Source organism: Populus alba, chromosome 18 (assembly GCF_005239225.2).
Source record: "Populus alba chromosome 18, ASM523922v2, whole genome shotgun sequence".
Classification (NCBI taxonomy): domain Eukaryota; kingdom Viridiplantae; phylum Streptophyta; class Magnoliopsida; order Malpighiales; family Salicaceae; genus Populus; species Populus alba.
The window spans coordinates 11,724,867-11,743,882 of record NC_133301.1 but is presented as its reverse complement, the minus strand read 5'-3'; the positions used below and the strand labels follow the sequence as shown (position 1 = coordinate 11,743,882).

Here is a 19,016-nt window from a genome sequence, read left to right as displayed (position 1 = left end):
ATTGCCATTTACAATGAACAAAAAAAGATAACAGCAACAAAAATAATAATAAAAGAAAAAATGCTTGGCTCTTTCTCTGTGTTCGTTTGCCCTAGGTGAACATCTCTGAACATTTTGGTTGTAATGTACTCTTTTTGGCCGTGATAAACATTCATTACGGCCCCTCATGCATGGTTTCAAGTAAGCCATAACTTCATTAACTTCCCATGTATGGTGTGCGTGACAATAATAGAGTACAATTTGTTTCTGTCAATAGTTTCTCACTATGATTGTTCTAAACAAGGGAAACACATGTTAAAAACTTGCGGCAAATAGAATATACCTGAGAAGTAGATTCTTTCTACAATTGGGTGCAGGAATGTAGGGCATACTTCAATCAAATTAAGCACTAAAAACTAGCTTCAAATCAATCAGTTTAAGAAATCAAAGACAAAGAGAAAAGAAGGGGGGGGGGGACAACCTGCTAGGACGCTTACGAAAGTCATGAAGTAATTGCCGGTAGGTGTGCAATCTGATAGTGTTAGAACTCAAGAAATCATGATTGACTCTGAAGGGGCCACGAAAATCAGAGAAATTGGACATACAAAACAACAATAACAAGATCATCAAAGAAAACAAGAAAAGAAGCAACACAGTGTTCCTACATGATTTCCACATTTCTATGAACTTCTGTTACTATATCTAGGTTTCCTCAAAGCAATTCAATTTCATATCTACATACAAGGATTACATAAACACGCATTCATGTGCACACACACACACACACACAGAGAGGTTGAATCCTAAAGAAAGAAAGTCAACATAACAGAAGCAAAAGAAGAGCACCCACTATGGATTAATCAAATAGCATGACAGAATAAAATAGAGAAGCAATCGTACCTAATACAGTGATGCCATGAAAATGGGGGGGGGGGGTTTGAGAGGAGAGAGAGAGAGAGGTGTATTAAAAAATTGTTTACAGACCCCAAAAGAAGAGAGTGATGCAAGAAAAGGGGCACCTCTGACTGACTGCTGAGGTTACTCTTCAGCTTAGCTTCAAATATTGTAAACAAAGGCCCCTCAAAAGATCAGAACTTTATGCATTGCCCCCCTCAAAAAAACCTAATTTACCCCCCCCCCAACCCCAAGATTGAAACTTTTTGGTTTATTCCTCCCCTAAAAAATCAAAAATCACTCTCCATCCTCTTCACTCGCTCACTCTCTCTCTCTTCACTCCTTTCACTCTCTCTGCTGCATCCTGAAAAAGTAAACCCAAGGGGATGCACCAATCAATCCAGCCATTTCCCATCTTACCCCAACAACCACACATAACCTATTTCCTCCTCCTCCTCCTCGCCGCCACCACCACTACCACCCCAATTTTAGCCATAACCAATTTAACAGCCCTCCTCTCCTCCTTCCCTGACTTCTCCTCCTTCACTTCCCTCATCACCTCCATACCCTCTCTAACCTCAGACCTTTCTGACCGATCTGCCCTAACTCTCTTAGTCATTCCAAATTCTTACCTTTCTCGTCCTCTTTAGACCTCACGCGCCGCCTCTCTCCATCTGCCCTCGCCGACCTCCTTCGTTACCACATCCTCCTCCAATACCTCTCCTCCTCCGACTCCACCAAGTTCCCCCGTCTGGGGCCCTCATTACCACCCTCTTCCAAACCACCGGCCGTGCTCCTCTAACTCTGGCTCTGTTAATATCACTCGAAACCCAGTAACAAATGCAATCACTATCTCCTCTCCATACCCATTTTTCCTCCTCAAACGCCACGGTTTTGTCCTTGATAAAGACTCTTCCTTACAATGTTTCCATAATTTCAGTGAATTCTCTGTTAGTCCCATATGGTTTTGATTTGATGCATCAGAAACAAGGCCTACATTGGGTGTGAATATCACTAAAGCATTACTTGATGGCCACAGTTTTTTGGTCGCAGCTTCTTTTTATCTGCTTCCGGAGTTGTACAGGAATTTGAAGCTGATGAAGAGGAGCTGGGATAACTCTTTTTTGCCTACAGATTCTGCCTTTTCAGATCTGTCGCAACTGCTATCAGTCTACAGTCATTGCCAGCTGATAAGAAAGCTGATGTCTTAAAATTTCATGTCTTGCATTCCTATTACCCTCTGGGTTCCTTGGAGTCTATCGTTAATCCTGTGCAGCCTACATTGGCTACTGAAGATATGGGTGCTGGCAGTTTTACACTGAATATTTCGAGGGTTTAATGGATCAGTGCGATTGATTCAGGGATTGTTCAGCGTCTGTTACGCAGACTGTTTTTGACCAGAACCCTGTTGTCATTTTTGGTGTTTCGAAAGTGCTTTTGCCTAAGAGATTTTTGGAAGGAATCCTGTGTTTGACCAGTAAGCCAGGAATACTGATATAGGAATGCACAGCCGCCTGTTAGTGCTTTGTCACCAGAGAATTCGCCGAAAATGCTGTCGTCTGCTCCAGGTGTCAGAGAAGAGATTAAGTCTGGAGTTGGAGGGTTGCATGTTGTTGAGTACTCTACATTTGCTTTGTGTTGTTTTTGTATGTAATTGTATTTAGTGGTATGTGTTTTAATTATTTTGCACTTGATAATCAAAGAATTTTTTTTTTTTGGGGGGGGGGGGGTGTACACTTTATTGAATTGAATTTGGCTACAAAAGTAGCTTTTTTTGTGCTTTTTCTTTGTATGTGGCACTGTAGAGGAGATGTCTAAGTGTGAAATTGTGTAGCTTCTTGAATAATTTATATCATAAGAGCATCATATTTTCTCTGCAGTTCTGCACTTATACTTTTGGCACTTGTTATGAAAAATTTTAATAAGAGTAAATGGAGTTTTTTTTTTTCATGATTTTGGGCGGCTTTTATTGTTCTGTGACAGTGTTGAACTTATTATGAGGTTTGAAACATTGAATTCTAACATTTGATATCTTCTTTATGTTTCACCTTTTTAAGCCGTAACGGGTACTGATTTTTTTATGTCCAAACCAATCTCCTCGACGAGTTCTTCCCTAGTGCACCCTTGACAGCACATGCTTTATCCTAGAAATAACAAACAAATTGGTGTGGCAGCAGGGTATGCTTGTATGTTGCATTGTTGATCTCATTGGTACTTCTGTTTACTTTGATAGTGTATGATTGAGGAGAAATTTGAGTTTGCAAAATTAACGGTTGTTGGCTTGTTTCGTTTGGGAGTTCCAAGTGAATGCTATGAATATGTCATAGGCTTATGATTTTATTGGTAGCGAGTAGTTTTCCTACAATCAGTTTATGCAGCAATGAGAGCTTCAAGTTGCAGGGGAGACAGTCTGGTTCTAGCTCCGATACTGGTGGTATCAACGGCAGAGAGGATTGTAAAAATGCTAAGTGGGATTTTAGGATTTTGGGGTGTGGACCAGCTCCTTGTTGCCCAAATTCAAGTGTGAATGCTTTCTCATCACCTTGGTCTTGATTTGGTGTGGTTATATTGGATTTTTCTTTGATTGAGGAAAAGAGGATCTTTCTAATCTTCTGTTGTTTATAGCTTTTGGGTGAATTACAAACAGGTCAATGGTCACAGGCACCAGGGAGTCCGGTTTCAATTTCCTTGCATGCAAGGGCCAAGCAAGGTAATGCCTTCTGAATCTGATTAGGTATTATTGCATTCTTTTTTCTTCTTTCTCTCTCTGTTTTCTTTTCTTCTTCCTCTTCTTCTCTTTTTTCTCAATTCAACTGTGTTATCTGGCTGTTGGGTGTGCTATTGTAATTTGCTGTTATTCCAGTTCTATAATGATTTGTTAATTGCTTTTTACTTGATTGGTATCATTGCAGTCTTTAATCTGGTCAATAAGCACTCATCAAAATAAAACTATAGCCCCGCTTCTCACAAGAACACTTTAAGAAAATTTACAAGATGTTTCTTTCTAGTGTTGCAAGTCATTAATCATTGGAAGAAAACACTGTGAGATTTGAAGAGAATGATGGTCATGGAACCAGAGGCTGGTTAGTTTCAAACTTATTTGTGCTCTCTCTTGTGGTCCATAACCTAATTTATTGATGACAATCCTATGAACCTGTTTTGAAAAGCTTTAAGGGAAGGTCCTTGTGCTTGCTACAATAAATGCTGGTGGCTCAATTGGGAAATACTATTTGTTGGGGATTCCATTCAGAAATAGTATTTTGGAGTAGTACAGAGGAGCTCATAACTGGTTTTCTTCTGATTCCTATTCCACCACTTTGGTTTAACTGATTTCCATTCTCAATCAATTTCTAGGTCTGGATTTACAATTAGGGCAACATCTAGATCTATGGTTTTATTTTTTCAAACCAAGATTTTTGCTGGTCATTTTTATTTTGATTCTGTGTTTATCAAGATATTGACCCATTTTGAAGTTTCATAGATCATGTCAAATTGTTTGATCTAGAGCAATCCCACTAGGATCTTGATAAGCATGCAGCACCATATTTTATGAAAGCAGTCTAGTTCTAGTTCAATGGGAGGTTTGGGTTAAGGAAAAGCAACCTTGTAATGACTGCAGATTTATTTGCTGAAGTGGTATAAAGTTAATCAGCCTAAGGGAAACAGAGGTCTGGAGTTAAAGAAATAGGTAACCTTGTGCTGAAACTTCCATGGTGAAATAAGAGGCATTATGAAATTAGCTTTCATGATAAAATGGAGCTGTGGATAGGGCTTCAATGCATAAGTACTGTAGTAACTACCAAGAAAGTGTTCTGCGGTAGGACTGGGGTCAAAGGCTGTGATTCTCACCTGTGGAAGGGCATTTGGGTGTCTTGAGTAAACATGTGAGCAAGCACTAGAAGGATTGTGGTGAGATACATGGGTCGAGATAGAGGGCCCTCTTTCTGACAATGAATTTCCATCCTATCCCAGAAGCTTGTTGGTATTCTAAAGCAGTGGAGTGGGTTGGTGCTACTGGAGAATAGGCCTGGAACACGTTTTCCATTTGGTGCCTTTTGCTCTGAAGATTTCCTCATGAACCTCTCCTACAAAGCTGAAGAGAGGGACAGACAGATCCATGAAAGAACTGGCGGTAGGAAGTTCTCCATCAAGTTTGCTTATAACCTTCTTGAAGGAGATTACTGCAGTAACTCAAGGTACAAGTGGAGGTTAGATTGGAAATGGAAAAGGCCGCACAAGATTCTCTATATCTCCTGGCTGATACAGAATAAGAGATTGTCAACAAATGAGCTTTTAGAGGAACCTGGAATCTAACAGACTCTGTTACTTGACACCTGTGCATTACTAATGAGCGAAGAGGAGAACATGTGCGTAGGGACTGCTATCTGGCCAAGTGCTTGGTGCAGTCTTCTGGATGAGAAGGACAAGGTCACATTTTTTTTTTTTTGAGAAGGATCATAGTGAATGGTTGTATTATAAGCTTAGAGAAGTGTGTGACAAGGTCATGGTCGAAGATTGGGCTCTCATCTTTGAAGTCACAAGCTGGCAAGATTGGAGATGGATGAATGGTTATATATTTAACAATATTCTGGTGGATAGCAAGCTAGCCGTCTTCAAGTTTCACAGGTTTTTTGCAGAAGTTAAGCCGGCCAACTCTATTAACTTCTTTGAAGCCAGCAAGAAAGGATATAGACTTACTGGCTAACAACAACTGCAAAAAGGATGGATAAAGTAGAATGCTGATGCATTTTTTTTTTTTTTTCAGGGCTGATAGTATTGCTAATTTTTTATGTGATTGCAGCGGCATCATCCTTGGAATGTTTCCTGCTCTTGTGGTTTTCAAACCTAGCTGAAGCCACTGCCATCATCAAGGCTTTAGTGATTACTGCTTTAAATCATTCGCTGCTTCACTATTTGATTCTGGTGGAATTGGACTACTATTGTTATTAGTCGGTTTAATAAAGAATCGGATTGGCCTTGGACGTGTCATCAAGAGTTCCTCACCATTTCCCCTTTTGGATCATTCCAGAGAGTCTTTTCTGTCATGTCTAGCTTGAAGCCAATTTTTTTTGCAGACCATCTTGCTGTACTAGGAGTTGCTAGAAATGCTGATTTATACCCTAGGTTTGATTCTGATGATTGCTTTAATATTGTCCCAGTTCTGCTGCAAGGAAGGTACTGCTGTTTCATTGGAGTTGGATCTACTCTTTGGGCTTCTCTGGCATCTTTTGGCTGCTCCTGTGAGTTTGCTGATTTTTGGGTCTAAAGATTGTTAGGTTATGTGCTCTTTTGCTGCTGCAACTCTTCCGCTGCTGAATTTCCAGGAGCTCTGCAATGCATCTTAATCCTTCTTGTTTTCATGCACTTTATGTCTCTAGACTTTTTCTATCACTAATATAGCATCTCTGTCCGTAACCATTTCTATTCTGGTATCGTTTTAATCTTTGGTTTGACGGCGGGCTGCTGTCATTGATTTCTCTAGTGTGCTTCTTGATCACCTGGGTGATGTTTGGAGAAGTTTCTAATTGAATGAGGATGCTCCTGATTATTTTTGTTGACCTAGTGTTTTTGGAGGTTTAGGTTGCCCAAACAATTTTCGAGGCTCTTCAATGTCAGTGTCTTCTTTTATTAGTTTCTTCATCATTTTGTGATAGCTTTTGTGTTGATACTCGGGTCTCATTTTTGTCCAAGCTTTTGTGTTTTTGTTTATCAATGTTTACTTGGCGCCTTATTTATAATATTTCCTCTGGTTTATCAAGAAAAGAAAATAACTAGAATACCGAGGGGGCTTGTAGAGTAAACCCAGTATGGTAGATGGAGGAGGCTTAATCAGGCACCAATGCGGTGCTCGGTGAAGTGGTTTGCATATAAGAGAGCCTGTGTTTTTGGCAGCTGAGGTGGATATGGGCAGTTCTGACACGCTTAGAAATGGCTTGGAATTTACAGGTTTCAAACATTGATCCTTCGAAGTAGATCCACAAGTTGGTGAAGCCATGGTTCAGCTAAGCATGCAATGCTACTTTGCTTGCTATCAAAGCTTAATCATGATCAATTTTAAGAGGTGTAGTTTAACTGGTTAGGTTCTAGATTTGTTATCTAAAAATTACTAGTTCGAGTCTCATAAACATTAGAGTTATTGGAGACTTGTATAATTATTAATTTTAGAGTTAGTTAAAATGTGTGCAAGATAACTCAAATATTTATATTAATAATAAAAAATATTTATAATAATAATAAAAAAGCTTAAGCCTGATCTACAACTCTGGATACTGAGCCATTAATTTTGTCACCTTAGCAGGGAAGCAAGCATTCGTTTTATAGTTTGAAAATATATTAAAATAGTATTTTTATTATTTTTTAATAATTTGAAAATAATAAAAATTAATTTTAAATAATAATAATTTTACTTAACTCTTATTTAGAACGGCCTCGAGTCGAGGATGACACTGCAGAGGCTTCTAATATCAGACCAGACCGTGCATTATTTTTAGTTCTGTTTCTGGGCCTGCTACGGCGAAAAAGGAAGTTGCTGATTTTCATGTGTAAATTACAGTTACATGGCCATGTTGTTTCGGCATCTTAGGGCTTTGTTGTCAGTTTTCTTCGTTCATGGGTGCGTGCTCAATCTTCAAGGCATTCCTTCTTCCATTAATCCTCAAATCATGAGCAAGTTACCTATATTCTGTATTGATACAAACTATTTTGATAAATAAAAAACCTTATTACAATCTCTTTTTGAATTATGAGCCTGTTTATTTTATATTTAAAAAAAATTGAAAGTTTTTTATTTTTTTATTTAAATTTTTTTTTATGTTTTCAGATTTTTTTTAATATATTATTATATCACAGATGATATTATAATATTAAAAAAGCTCATCAATCATGACAAGTGAGCAAATCCCCTTTAAGACTTGAGATCAATAATGCAAAGATCATTCAATGTCCAACACATTTGACATAATATTTTATTCCCTCACTTTTTCACTCTCTCTATTTTCTTGCTTAATCTAAGGCTTGTTTCAAGTTCTACTTATATATAATATATATATATATATATATATATATATATATATATATATATTTCTTGAATATTTTTTTAAAAAATTCATTTATAATTTTGTTTAAGGTTGTCATTCATCTTACTAGTTATCATTTCACTTGGAGAAGAAAAGAAAATGATAACAAGAAAAAACCCTACCCAACTAGAGTCTCTTAGAATTTAAAATAAATTAATAGACAGAAACTCTATAAAAAATTAGCTTTTTTATTTTAATTTACATCAATTAGGGGTCACTAATCACACAAAGCTTCCTTATTTTATATTAATGTTTTTTAAAATGTGGTTATGGTTATTTTTTAAAGTAATTTTTATTTGAAAATATATTAAATTATTTTTTTTATTTTAAAAAAATTATTTTTGATAGTATAGCATCAAAATGATATAAAAACATTAAAAATATATTAATTTAAAACAAAGGAAAAATAATATATATATATATATATATTTTTTTTTTTTTTGAAATAAAACAAACAGTAACTAAATCTTTTTTTAGGCCACAGTATTAAAGATTATTTTCAATTCGGCCCAAACCACAACACGCCAGAATCCACTGTACTTGTGCATACACAAGTAAAACTAACCTAGGCTAGGCAGGCGGCCTCAATGCTGAAGTAGAGAGAGAGAGAGAGCAAAAACTTTGAGAAGATGGGTTCTACTGTAAACTCAAAATGGTTGCCTGTGACATCCACCATAACTGTGGCACTTGCACTTCTTTCTGCCTCAACAGCAGCTATCTCTCGTACTCTTCCCTTCTTTTCATGTCTTCTATGAATTTACTGTATTCTAGGTATGAACTTTACACTGAAGCTTTCATTCTTTCAGTTTATTTTTGTAGAAAGAAAGCTAGAGTTTTGTATTCAAAGATTCAAGAACTTGAGATTTCTCTCAATTCTTGTATGCAAAAAAGTGCTGCTGAGAGACAAGGTCGAATTAGAGCCCAACAGGTCTCTTTTTTAATCTATGCACTTCTGTTATACTGAGCCCTTTCTCTTATTATGTTGTATTATTGTTGTGACCATTGATAAAATTGGTGCTCCTTATTGGTTCTGTAGGATTTGAGGAAGGCCTTAGCACAACCCAAGTCTGAGAATTTGGAGCAGGCTTCTTATCCCATGACCCCCATTGGAGTAGTTCAGTCTTGCTTCTCAACCAGGTAATCTTCCTCGGTGATCCAAATTAGAGATTGTTTATTCATTCTTAATGTGGTACATCAACCAAGTGAAGCAAGGGTACAGAGAAAGCTACAAATTGACAATCTCAGATAATTTTTAGGAGGAATAGAACTATATAAGTAGACAGGAGATTTGTTTCATTGATTACTTAAGCAATCGGACCTGCCATGGCTGTTCTCCATGGAAAGCAGAAACTTTTCCTGAATACTGCATCCCTTCAACGCTTTCCCAGACTCAAATAACAGGAAATTTTTCTTACTGCATTGTAAGGAAACACTTTCATCTTGGTTTTTGATATCTGAACGGTTCTTGTTGAGAAGGAATCGATTTTGTTTTTGCGTGTCTGACCGTCTCCTTTTTAGATCTCCTAAGTTCACCAAGTCCATCATTTGAAGTCCAAATTCATGATTGATTTCTGTCATTATGAATCCTGAATACTGAGCACGTTGTTCTGTTCTCCAATCCTATGCTTAATGCTGACACAAGTTGTATTCCTATATTGAAATTTTGTACTTTTTGTGCATGCATACTCAGGCAAAAAACTTGGAAAGTCTGCATTTATCTATGCTTTTGCAAATGGTTGTTCATGAATAGAAGCTAACTCACTCATTATTGGTGCAGAAATGGGACTCCAAGGCAACCCTTACTCGTACCTCTTGCTAGGGCATGCTTAATCTTTGACTCAGCTCGGGTTCCTCCAGCATCCCTTGAGGGTCTTGTAGAATATTCTCATTGCTGGATTATATATGTGTTTCATTTGAATACAGATTTGGTGAAGTTATGGAAGCATCCCTCTAGATCAAAGTTTAAGGCTAAGGTAACCGTCGCTACTAGATATATTGTATAGTTTGATTTCTATCTAAAATTGTTCTTATATGAAGTTTCTACAAAAGTATGGCTGGTTGGATAGGTTAGAGTACCAAGACTGAAAGGAGGAAGGATGGGAGTCTTTGCTACAAGATCTCCACATCGCCCATGCCCTATTGGGCTCACTGTTGCAAAGGTAGGATAATTTTTTTTACATGTTTCTAGCTGTGTTGCATATGCTGATGAAAAAATTAGAATAAATGTATATAGATTGGGATAGATTAATATCAAGGTTCATTGATATGGGAAAGGAATAATCAAACTTCTTAAAACTATTTCTTGTATTTTCTTACTTGTGCAAATGGGCAGCACTCCCTTGGTTCCTGCATTTACGGATTTTATTCTATTCTCACCAATAAAAGATTTCTGGGAAACTAGATGCATTTCATCCTCATGCTTGGAGTGTCACACTGAATCTTGCACTGCATGGTGCTTTTTCTTAATGAAATGTTAGAACTTGCAGAAAAAGGAAAATCCTTTACTTAACAATTAGTAACAATATCCATTGTTTACTTTAGGTGGAGGCTGTACAAGGAAACATGGTTCTTCTATCTGGTGTTGACCTGGTTGACGGGACAGTAAGTTTCCCATGTTTTTTCTTTCCTAGTCACACTACCTATGATTGATATCTTTCTTCTTTCTTTTAGCTTTATCCTGAATAGAATGCATATGCATGGTTTCCATGATATTTGTTGTACTCATTGTGCTACTTTTATTAACAGCCAATACTTGACATCAAACCATATCTACCATACTGTGATAGCATCCAAGGGGCAGCAGTGCCGGAGTGGGTAATGGTAATACCACAATACAACTTTACCATATTTTAATCTTGAATGCAGTTTTAGGAAAATGATGATGCATTATGTTGTGAATTTATTTCCTATAATAAAATCCTAGTCTTGACTCTTGAAAGTGACAACTGCAGCAAGCATTATTATACTATAAGCTGTAAAGTTAGAGCTATAGAAGGTTCTGTTGATGAACAATTTCCAGATATATATGAAGTAATGCTGCATGTCCTTCTCAAAGGACCACTCCTTAAGTCTGATGCATATTTTTCTCGTTGAGCTTGCCCTTTTCCCGTTCACTTGTTCCCCTATCACATTGGAATAATGGCTAATTTTTGTACAGGTGGACAATATGTTAGCAGTAGCTTCTGTTAACTTTTCTGAGGGCTTCTCTTCCTCACTATCTGATTGTTGGGAAACAGCAGTAAGTGGTTCATAACTACTTGAAATATTAAGCATTTGTATGTTCAAATTCATATGATTAGTTTGGATTTCTTTTCTTTTTCTGGGTTTTGCCGTTTCCTCTGTCTATGTTGTCTACTGTCTGTTCATCTTTACAATTCGCTAAATTACCTCGTCCATAGCAGTCTATTATGGTAGAACTAACTGCCAAATTAAACATCATAGTAATTTCTCACCAAGAAATTTTTTTATCTATAAATGGCTAAGATTACAGAGAGGTACTGACTGAGCATGTGAGAGAAGCAGCCCAGAAGGTGCTAAATCAGAGAACATCTCCCTTCAAAAAATTTCTCTTATGATTAAAGTGACAACAATCAAAGTTTTTTGTTTATTTTATAGTCCTTGCAAATAATAGAATCGAATGGGTAGATAACCCATGGTTGTTAGGTTGTGCAAGTAATTGCAATGAAATGAATTTATATAAATAAATTTAGGGAAAGCAACAAATAAGTCCTGCAACTATGTTTTTATACTTGGAAGTGTTTAACCTTTCTTATTGTTGGCCTCCATCCAGGTCAACCATCTACAACAATTAAATTGTTAATGAACCACATTTTCACATTTACCTTCATTATCCTACACTATCAAAGCCCCAAATTGCAACTCTAAACACCAAAGTTCAAGTGAGCATGGCACAAGTGTGGCATGTTTCATCGGACAAGAAAAACATAAAACTTATTTCAGGAAAAATATGCATATTTTGGAAAAATGTGATTCTTTTTTAGGCAGGGTAAAGGATGCACTTAAGAAAAATGTGGCCCCTTGATGATTTTTGCTGTTTGTAATACAGTCTAGGGTGGAGCAACAACATTAAAAAAAATTGGGAAGCCCCATCAGAAATCCCAAAATTGGCCACACTCTGTCCAGTGTCCATTCTCCTCACCCAAATCATCTCCATCTTCTTCGTTTCAAAATAGTGAAATATACCTTTGATAGAGAGAAACATGAACAATGTTTCAACGTTTGATTTTGGAGTACTTATGTGAACAGTGAAGAATTACGAATTAAAAAACCAAACATGAATCCATTCTATTAAATCTTTGGTGATCTGAATTTGATAGCAATTCTTCCATGGAAATTCATTGCAATTGATTCGTTAGGGATAGATTATGTGACTTCATTACTTGTTTTTAGATGTTTACTTTTAACAATGTCCATGTTGAAGTTCTCTCACTGTCTGAAAACTATTCCTGTTGATCCCATTGTATAATATTTTTTTCTTCAACCATGTCTTATTGAAGTTTTAAATGTTGAGTGATCAGTTGCAAAAAGGTGCAATATTAATTGAGCAAAATGAGTTCCTCCATATTAGAAACGCTACCTTGGTCTTTCTTTTTACTTTTTGATCTTTTAACATGTCCTGATCAGGATAGCCGTGCTTTTGTTTTGTTCAGAAAAAGAAGTCGCTCTATGCATCACCAGATGAACTTCAATGCTTAATCAAGCAGGTGCTTTCATGGGATATTCGATCAATATCTCAACGAAATCAACCACATGATCCCCTTATCAAGACTGGAAATGGGGAAGCACAACATAGTGCTCTTGATTCAAACCAGAACCAAGATCAAGAAGCTTCGGACAATGAAAACAGCCAGGTTTGTCATCCTTCTGGGGATGTAACATACCACTTAATTTTGGAAGGAATGGATGTCTCATACAGAATTGATTTTAATGGCAATGTAATTGTAGAGAATGTTGTAGTTTCATCTGACATTCCGAATGGTAATCAAAACCGTAGCAGTTTCTTAATGTGGAGAGACGAGCTCAGTTAACCAAACTATCTTCAGCTTTTTCCTTGCAGTTCCTGTAGTAACTACATATTATGGCCGCAGAATCTCTTCCTTGCTGAGCCAGATTTGAATTGATCTGGTTCATTGGATTATATGTTAATTATTTCCAGTTTTGCAGATACTATTTTTTATGACTTTCATGCTTGGAAGAGCTATAAACCAATCTTCTTCTTCCCATTTCAGGTAGAAGCTATAAATTAGTTAAAGGCCTCATTTTGCCATCCTTTCTCGAATACAACTTACTATAATATTAATGGTGTTTTTTTCTTTAATTCTGTTATTCTATCTTGAAGCTAACAGCTTTTAATAGCCTGCCACTTCACTCCTTAAAAGCACTTGTATGAGGAGATGGAACGCTATAGCTCTCAGCTGCATTTGGACGACATATTTTTAAAATAACAAAGACTGTGATGTATTGCCGTATTGGAATTATTGAAAGAAGAAATTCTATATGAAAATTATAAAATTATATTTTTAATCAATAAAAAAAATAAAAAATAAAGAATGAAATTAAAAAAATATATTTAATTAAAAAAAATAAAGAAATGATGTGGTGTCATTATGCGCTCTTGCTTAAAAGAGCGTTCAGAAACGCTGGTTAATCCGTGTTTTTTAAAAAAATTAAATTATTTTTTATTAAATTTTTTGTTTATATTTTGAATTGTTTTGATATGCTGATTTTAAAAATTACTTTTAAAAAAATAATCGTAACAACACTTTCTAACATGTCTGTTGGAGCCCTTCTCAGTGGTAGCCATTTCTCCCCTTTCATTTAATTTAATCCTCAAATGCTTATTTAAGTTTCAAATCTAGTATCTAAAGTTTTAATTGATTTAAGTCTATGAAACCAGATTTTATTTTGCAAAAAACAAAAACCCACCATTACAATCCACAATAATGTTTTAGTTTCGTCTATTATTTCCTTGCATTTTTTGGGCAAGATTTACGTAACAAAACGTAGTCTATAAAATTTAGGTAGAACCATAAAGAAGAATTAATCTATAAAAAGAACCACAATATTTTATTTTATTTTAGATTTTTAAGTGCATCGTGCTAAGTCTTATAACTGACAATATCATACCAAAAGAAGATAAACTTATCAATAAAGAAACTTGAAAAATATAAAACAGAAATATTTTTACGTAACAAAATATACATTGTCTTTGAATCTTAGGTTAAAAAACTATTAAAGGCATAGCCTTACAAGAGATTGACTTTGGGCCATTAGAGCCGAATTAGAAAGCACAAAGATGTTATATTAAAAAATAAATTGTATTTTCTCATGTCCAAATAATCTGCCATAATACATAAAAAAAAATCAAGATCATATCAACCTGTCATATACAATTTAAAATTAAATAAATAGGAAAATAAAATAAAATAGAGAGAGAAAAAAAAAAGACAATGACTAGCTAGGACAACAACAATAATAGTTACCATCTACATTGAAATATATGGGGTATTTTTTATGGAGCTTAACTACTAACTTTTTTTTTTTTTCATTTTCAAACTTTTTTTTTTCAATTTAATCACTCTATAGCTTAATTAGATGAAACTAGATGAATGCTCGGGAGCTAAAGGACAATTTCTTAAACCTGTTTTAATTTTATTATGTAATAATGAAAATATAAATAAACAAAAAGAGTAAGGGGAAGAAAGGTCGAATACCTTTCTGAAATGTCAATAAGAACACCTTTTTTTCTTTTTCTTCCTAGTCCACAACCTTAAGCACTTGATCTAAAATGTGAAAAATCAGTATCTCTTCAAAGTGAACACAAACCAAAAAAGCCTGACACGAATCAAGGAAGAAGAAAAAAGAGATGTAGCAAAAGGGAAAAAATTAGGTAGAATTGAAATGAAAATCAAAGAGGTAAATAGGAAAAAAGACAACTTACCTTGCAAGGTAATTTCACATTAAAGATGCCAACGGTTGTGTTGTGGAATCGGAAAAAAGACAACTTTATTTTCAAAGTAACAGGACATCAATAATATAAAGAATATATTTGGTATTGTGGTAGCTGTTGTGGTTTTATTTTTTAAAAAATTATTTTATAAAAAATACTTTTAGTTAAGGTTAGTTTGAAAAAATAGATGTTTGATTAAAACTATAATTGAAATTGAGGTTGAAGAAAAAATAATTTTAATGTGTTTGGTTAAGAATGCTTTTAAAATTGAGGTTATAAAATAATTTTTTTTAAAAGTAGTTTTAATGTGTTTAGTTAAAAATGTTTTTGAAATTAAGGTTATAATATAATTTTAAAAAATATATATTAATATTGATAGTTTTTAATTTAAATTTTATAGATTTAACTATTACTACTACATCATAAAATAAATCACACTTAAAAAAATTATTTTAACAAAAAACTATCTACAATTCCATTACGTACAAAATTCATCCGACAAGAACTACAAAATTAGATAAAATATTATCAAGAATAAAATTAAGATTGCAGTACGAGTAAATTTAATTCACCTTAAACTAATTTTAAAAAAAAATTATTGTTCACGTTCATGTGAACAGTGCGAGTGAAATCAATTAAGTACACTGGTTAAAAAAACAAAACAACAAACCTATTCAACGAACAGTGGAGGCATGCATCCACTATTCAGTGAACAGTGGAGGATGCCTTCACTGTTTCAAAAAAAAATGTTGAGTGGACAGCAGAGACATGCTCCATTGTTCACTTAGCAGTAGCCTGCCACGCAAAAAGCAATAATTTGCTGTTTTTCATTTCCCTGCGTCTCGAACACAATAAATTGGGGATAGTAAATAGTTTTTTTTTCTTAACCAAACACTGAGCCAGTGTGTTTTTGAAGAAACACAACCTTTACCTCGTAGCCAAACGGACTCAAAGTAGATGTGGTTGAAAAGAAGAGAATTGAGTGTAAAGAAAAGGAAAAAAAAAAAAAAAAAGATATAAGACTTACCTTGTTTGTTAAGAACAAACTAAGAGAATTCGATCGTAACCTAAAATTCTAAGAAACGCAAAAAGAGTTCGAAGTACAAGCCCTATCCAATTACAAGTTTATGGTCATAAACCCATGAAATCCAATTCGTGACCAATGTATCTCAAAAATGGCTTTGTTCAGTTCTCACTAATCCCCTTCACAGTGTTAATGGTTTGATCTACAACTTTTATAGACAACTTAAAAGATGAAAAAGACTATTCAGAGGGTTTAAAGAAAAAAAATTAGGTATATTAAAGAATCAATTATGAAAGAGAGAGAATTGATTTCTTTGAACTTTTTCTGGAGATTGTTGGGAGGGTGCTATAAAAAAATTAGATGTCCAAAAAAAATATTAAAAATCTCAACATTAGCATCTCTATAATGAATACAGATGTTTTTGGAGAGGATTCTAAACCCTAAAAATCTTGTAAAATTGCAACAATGTCATTTTTAAAGTATAAAAGTGAAAATTAAATAAAACCTTAATATTAATAAAATTTGAAAAGTGTCATTTCTACAAGGAACTAATAAAATGAAAGACTATTTCTCTTTGTTTTCTTTGATAATAATAATAATGATGATAATGATAATTTTTTTATATAAAAAAAACCATCATCTTTTAATTTAGTTTCTTTTATAATAATAAAAACAAGAGGAGAAATAATATATTTGACTTCAAACTGAGTGATTTTTCTTAAAAAGTGTTAGAGAAAGAGAGTTTTTTTTAAAACTATCCCCAGGGTGTTATTGTAACAATGAATGAATGATGATAGGAACAAAAAGAATTATGATAAATATACCAAGTGTAAGTAAAAAGAATTTAAAAAAAAAATTGTTTGAAAAAAAAAAAAAAGAGTTGCACAAAATTACAGATTTGTCATTGTTACAATACCAAAGCACTTAAGAAATTGAAAAAAAAAAAAAAGATTTACCATTTCTACATTTAATCGCTACAAAGAAAATGAGTTTCCTTTATATATTATATAATTAGTTTTTCGAATTATGGTAAAATTACCAAATTAAAAGAAATTGAAATGATGGTAAAAAATTCTATGCAGTCTAAACATTTTTTTATATATTTAAAAATCCTTGATCCCACCCGAGCGAAGTTGTGCTGGGACTCTATTAAAAAAATTGGCACGTGAAAGCAAAGCCATCTCGATTCAGAAATGAATTCTCAGCAAAGAATCTCACGTGATGCAAAATCATTTTCGAGATGACCTTCGCCTTCGAGGCACCCAAGGAAAGCCTAACCACTACAGAAGTAATGCTTCTCTCCAGATCAGGATATTTTCCGGGTTTTGAGCAAAGAAAAAAGGACAACGAGAATAAGTGTTGTGGTGGCAAGAAGTTGGAATAAATAAACTCAAATTATAAAGATATTTGGAACAAAGCTGACTAGTCGAGAGATCCAACTATACATCCACAACCTCGTAATTTCTTGATATGTTCCCCTCGAACATTCATGTAAAAGCAAAACACCATCTCGGGTCAGGTCCTCTGTACTCGGAAAACACGTGTTTTACGTGTTTAAGTGTTTAATTATTATTATTTTTTTAAAATATTTTTTATTTAAAAAAATATGTTAATAATATTTTTTTATTTTTTAAAAATTATTTTTAGATCAACATATTAAAATAATTTCATAAACATATTAATTTAAAACAAAAAAAATTTAAAATTTTTTAAACACAATTATTAATCATCAATGTAAATTGGGAGGGAGTGGTCGGTCACACACGTGCTACTTGACGAGGTTTAATTGACAGAAGCCTAAGAAAACTCTACCGAGGGCGATGCATTTTCTTGACCTTATAATTCGACGGCCAAAATAATAATAATAATAAAAAGAATTGAAAGGCCAGGAGCCTAGTTGGATTTGATAAGAAAATCATAGATACTTTTCAACCAATTATACATTTAAACAGCCGAAAAATAATTACTATATATTCTTTCGGACAACACCCAAGAGAAAAATTAAATGAAAATGAATCGGAATACTCGAAATCCATCTAGAGGAGGAGAAGGAAGAAAAGTCAATTCGGCGAGCATAGTTTCAAAGCATGAAAAAACAAGCGAAGATTCTTTGCCCAAAGATGACGACAATTCAAAAGTCCTCAGGGACTCGGGAGACATGCAACCTTTCATCAGAAGCATCCGAAATCGCTTTCCTGCTTTGGAATTTCTTTTGGGCAAATTTGGCGGTCCATCGACGGTCATCTACCGCGTGAGGTATATTCTTTGTTTCTTTAGGAACCTCAAGCTAGCCCCTCATGTTGCCTTACCTAATTCTCGACGGAGCCCCGAAATTGAACGTTTTATCTATTAATTTGAATATTATCAATCCGGGTCCTTTTCCCGATTTATATTTATTCTCTCATCAGGTAGATTCCGACATGTCTGGAGCATCTGGGATTTTATCCATGGATAAAATCTTTAATATAGAGACTTAATTGAAGATTAGCACGCAGGTCAGGGACTAAATTGATATTCTCCCTTTTGTAATTTTATTTTCATCTCTAGAAACTAAAAATAGGCTGGCAGCCACTATGTTGAAGCAGTGCTTAGCTTCCACAATTGCCCAATTCGTGGAAGGAAAATACCAAAGTAGTTCACTTTTGATAAAATTTGATTTTTTTTTCTTTATTTTTTTTTTACTATTTTAAAATTATTTTGATGTGTTGTACAAAAATAAATTTAAATAAATAAAAAAAATATTTTTTTTAAATATTTTTTTTAAAAAACTTACTAACCAATCAAACAATTAAAACTTGTTTGGTATTTATAGCAATAGTAGTAATTTTTTAAAGTGTTTTTTCACTTGAAAATACATCTAAATAATATTTTTTTTATTTTTAATATTACATATCAAAGTAATTTAAAAAATATAAATTTTTTTTAAAAATAAATTTAAAATTTTTAGAAACAGGCGACTCAGCCATATTTCTAAACAAGGTCATGTATTTTTTAACACGTTTTAGTAGAAGCTGATATTGCCCTCATGAAGGGACAAGAACCCGTGCTTAAAACGTGCATGGGATGAGAATGT

General features: G+C 34.2%; 1 protein-coding gene, 1 long non-coding RNA gene and 1 pseudogene across 2 annotated transcripts; all 3 read left to right on the top strand.

Annotated features, from left to right (window-relative positions):
* The first annotated feature begins 1,188 nt into the window (after nucleotides 1-1,188).
* On the top strand, nucleotides 1,189-2,373 carry LOC118033232 (fasciclin-like arabinogalactan protein 4; annotated as a pseudogene).
* Nucleotides 2,374-3,376: 1,003 nt separating this feature from the next.
* Nucleotides 3,377-6,507, top strand: LOC140954302 (uncharacterized). The gene is made up of 2 exons (XR_012168656.1): nucleotides 3,377-3,583; nucleotides 6,033-6,507. It is a non-coding gene; the product is annotated as an uncharacterized lncRNA (long non-coding RNA).
* Nucleotides 6,508-8,515: 2,008 nt separating this feature from the next.
* LOC118033230 (uncharacterized) lies at nucleotides 8,516-13,134 on the top strand. Its single transcript, XM_035038139.2, has 9 exons — nucleotides 8,516-8,672; nucleotides 8,756-8,877; nucleotides 8,986-9,086; nucleotides 9,727-9,922; nucleotides 10,016-10,108; nucleotides 10,491-10,550; nucleotides 10,695-10,769; nucleotides 11,107-11,187; nucleotides 12,620-13,134. Exons 1-9 carry the CDS (start codon nucleotides 8,579-8,581, stop codon nucleotides 12,995-12,997), a joined length of 1,200 nt encoding a protein of 399 aa, XP_034894030.1. The 5' UTR covers nucleotides 8,516-8,578; the 3' UTR covers nucleotides 12,998-13,134.
* Nucleotides 13,135-19,016: the final 5,882 nt, after the last annotated feature.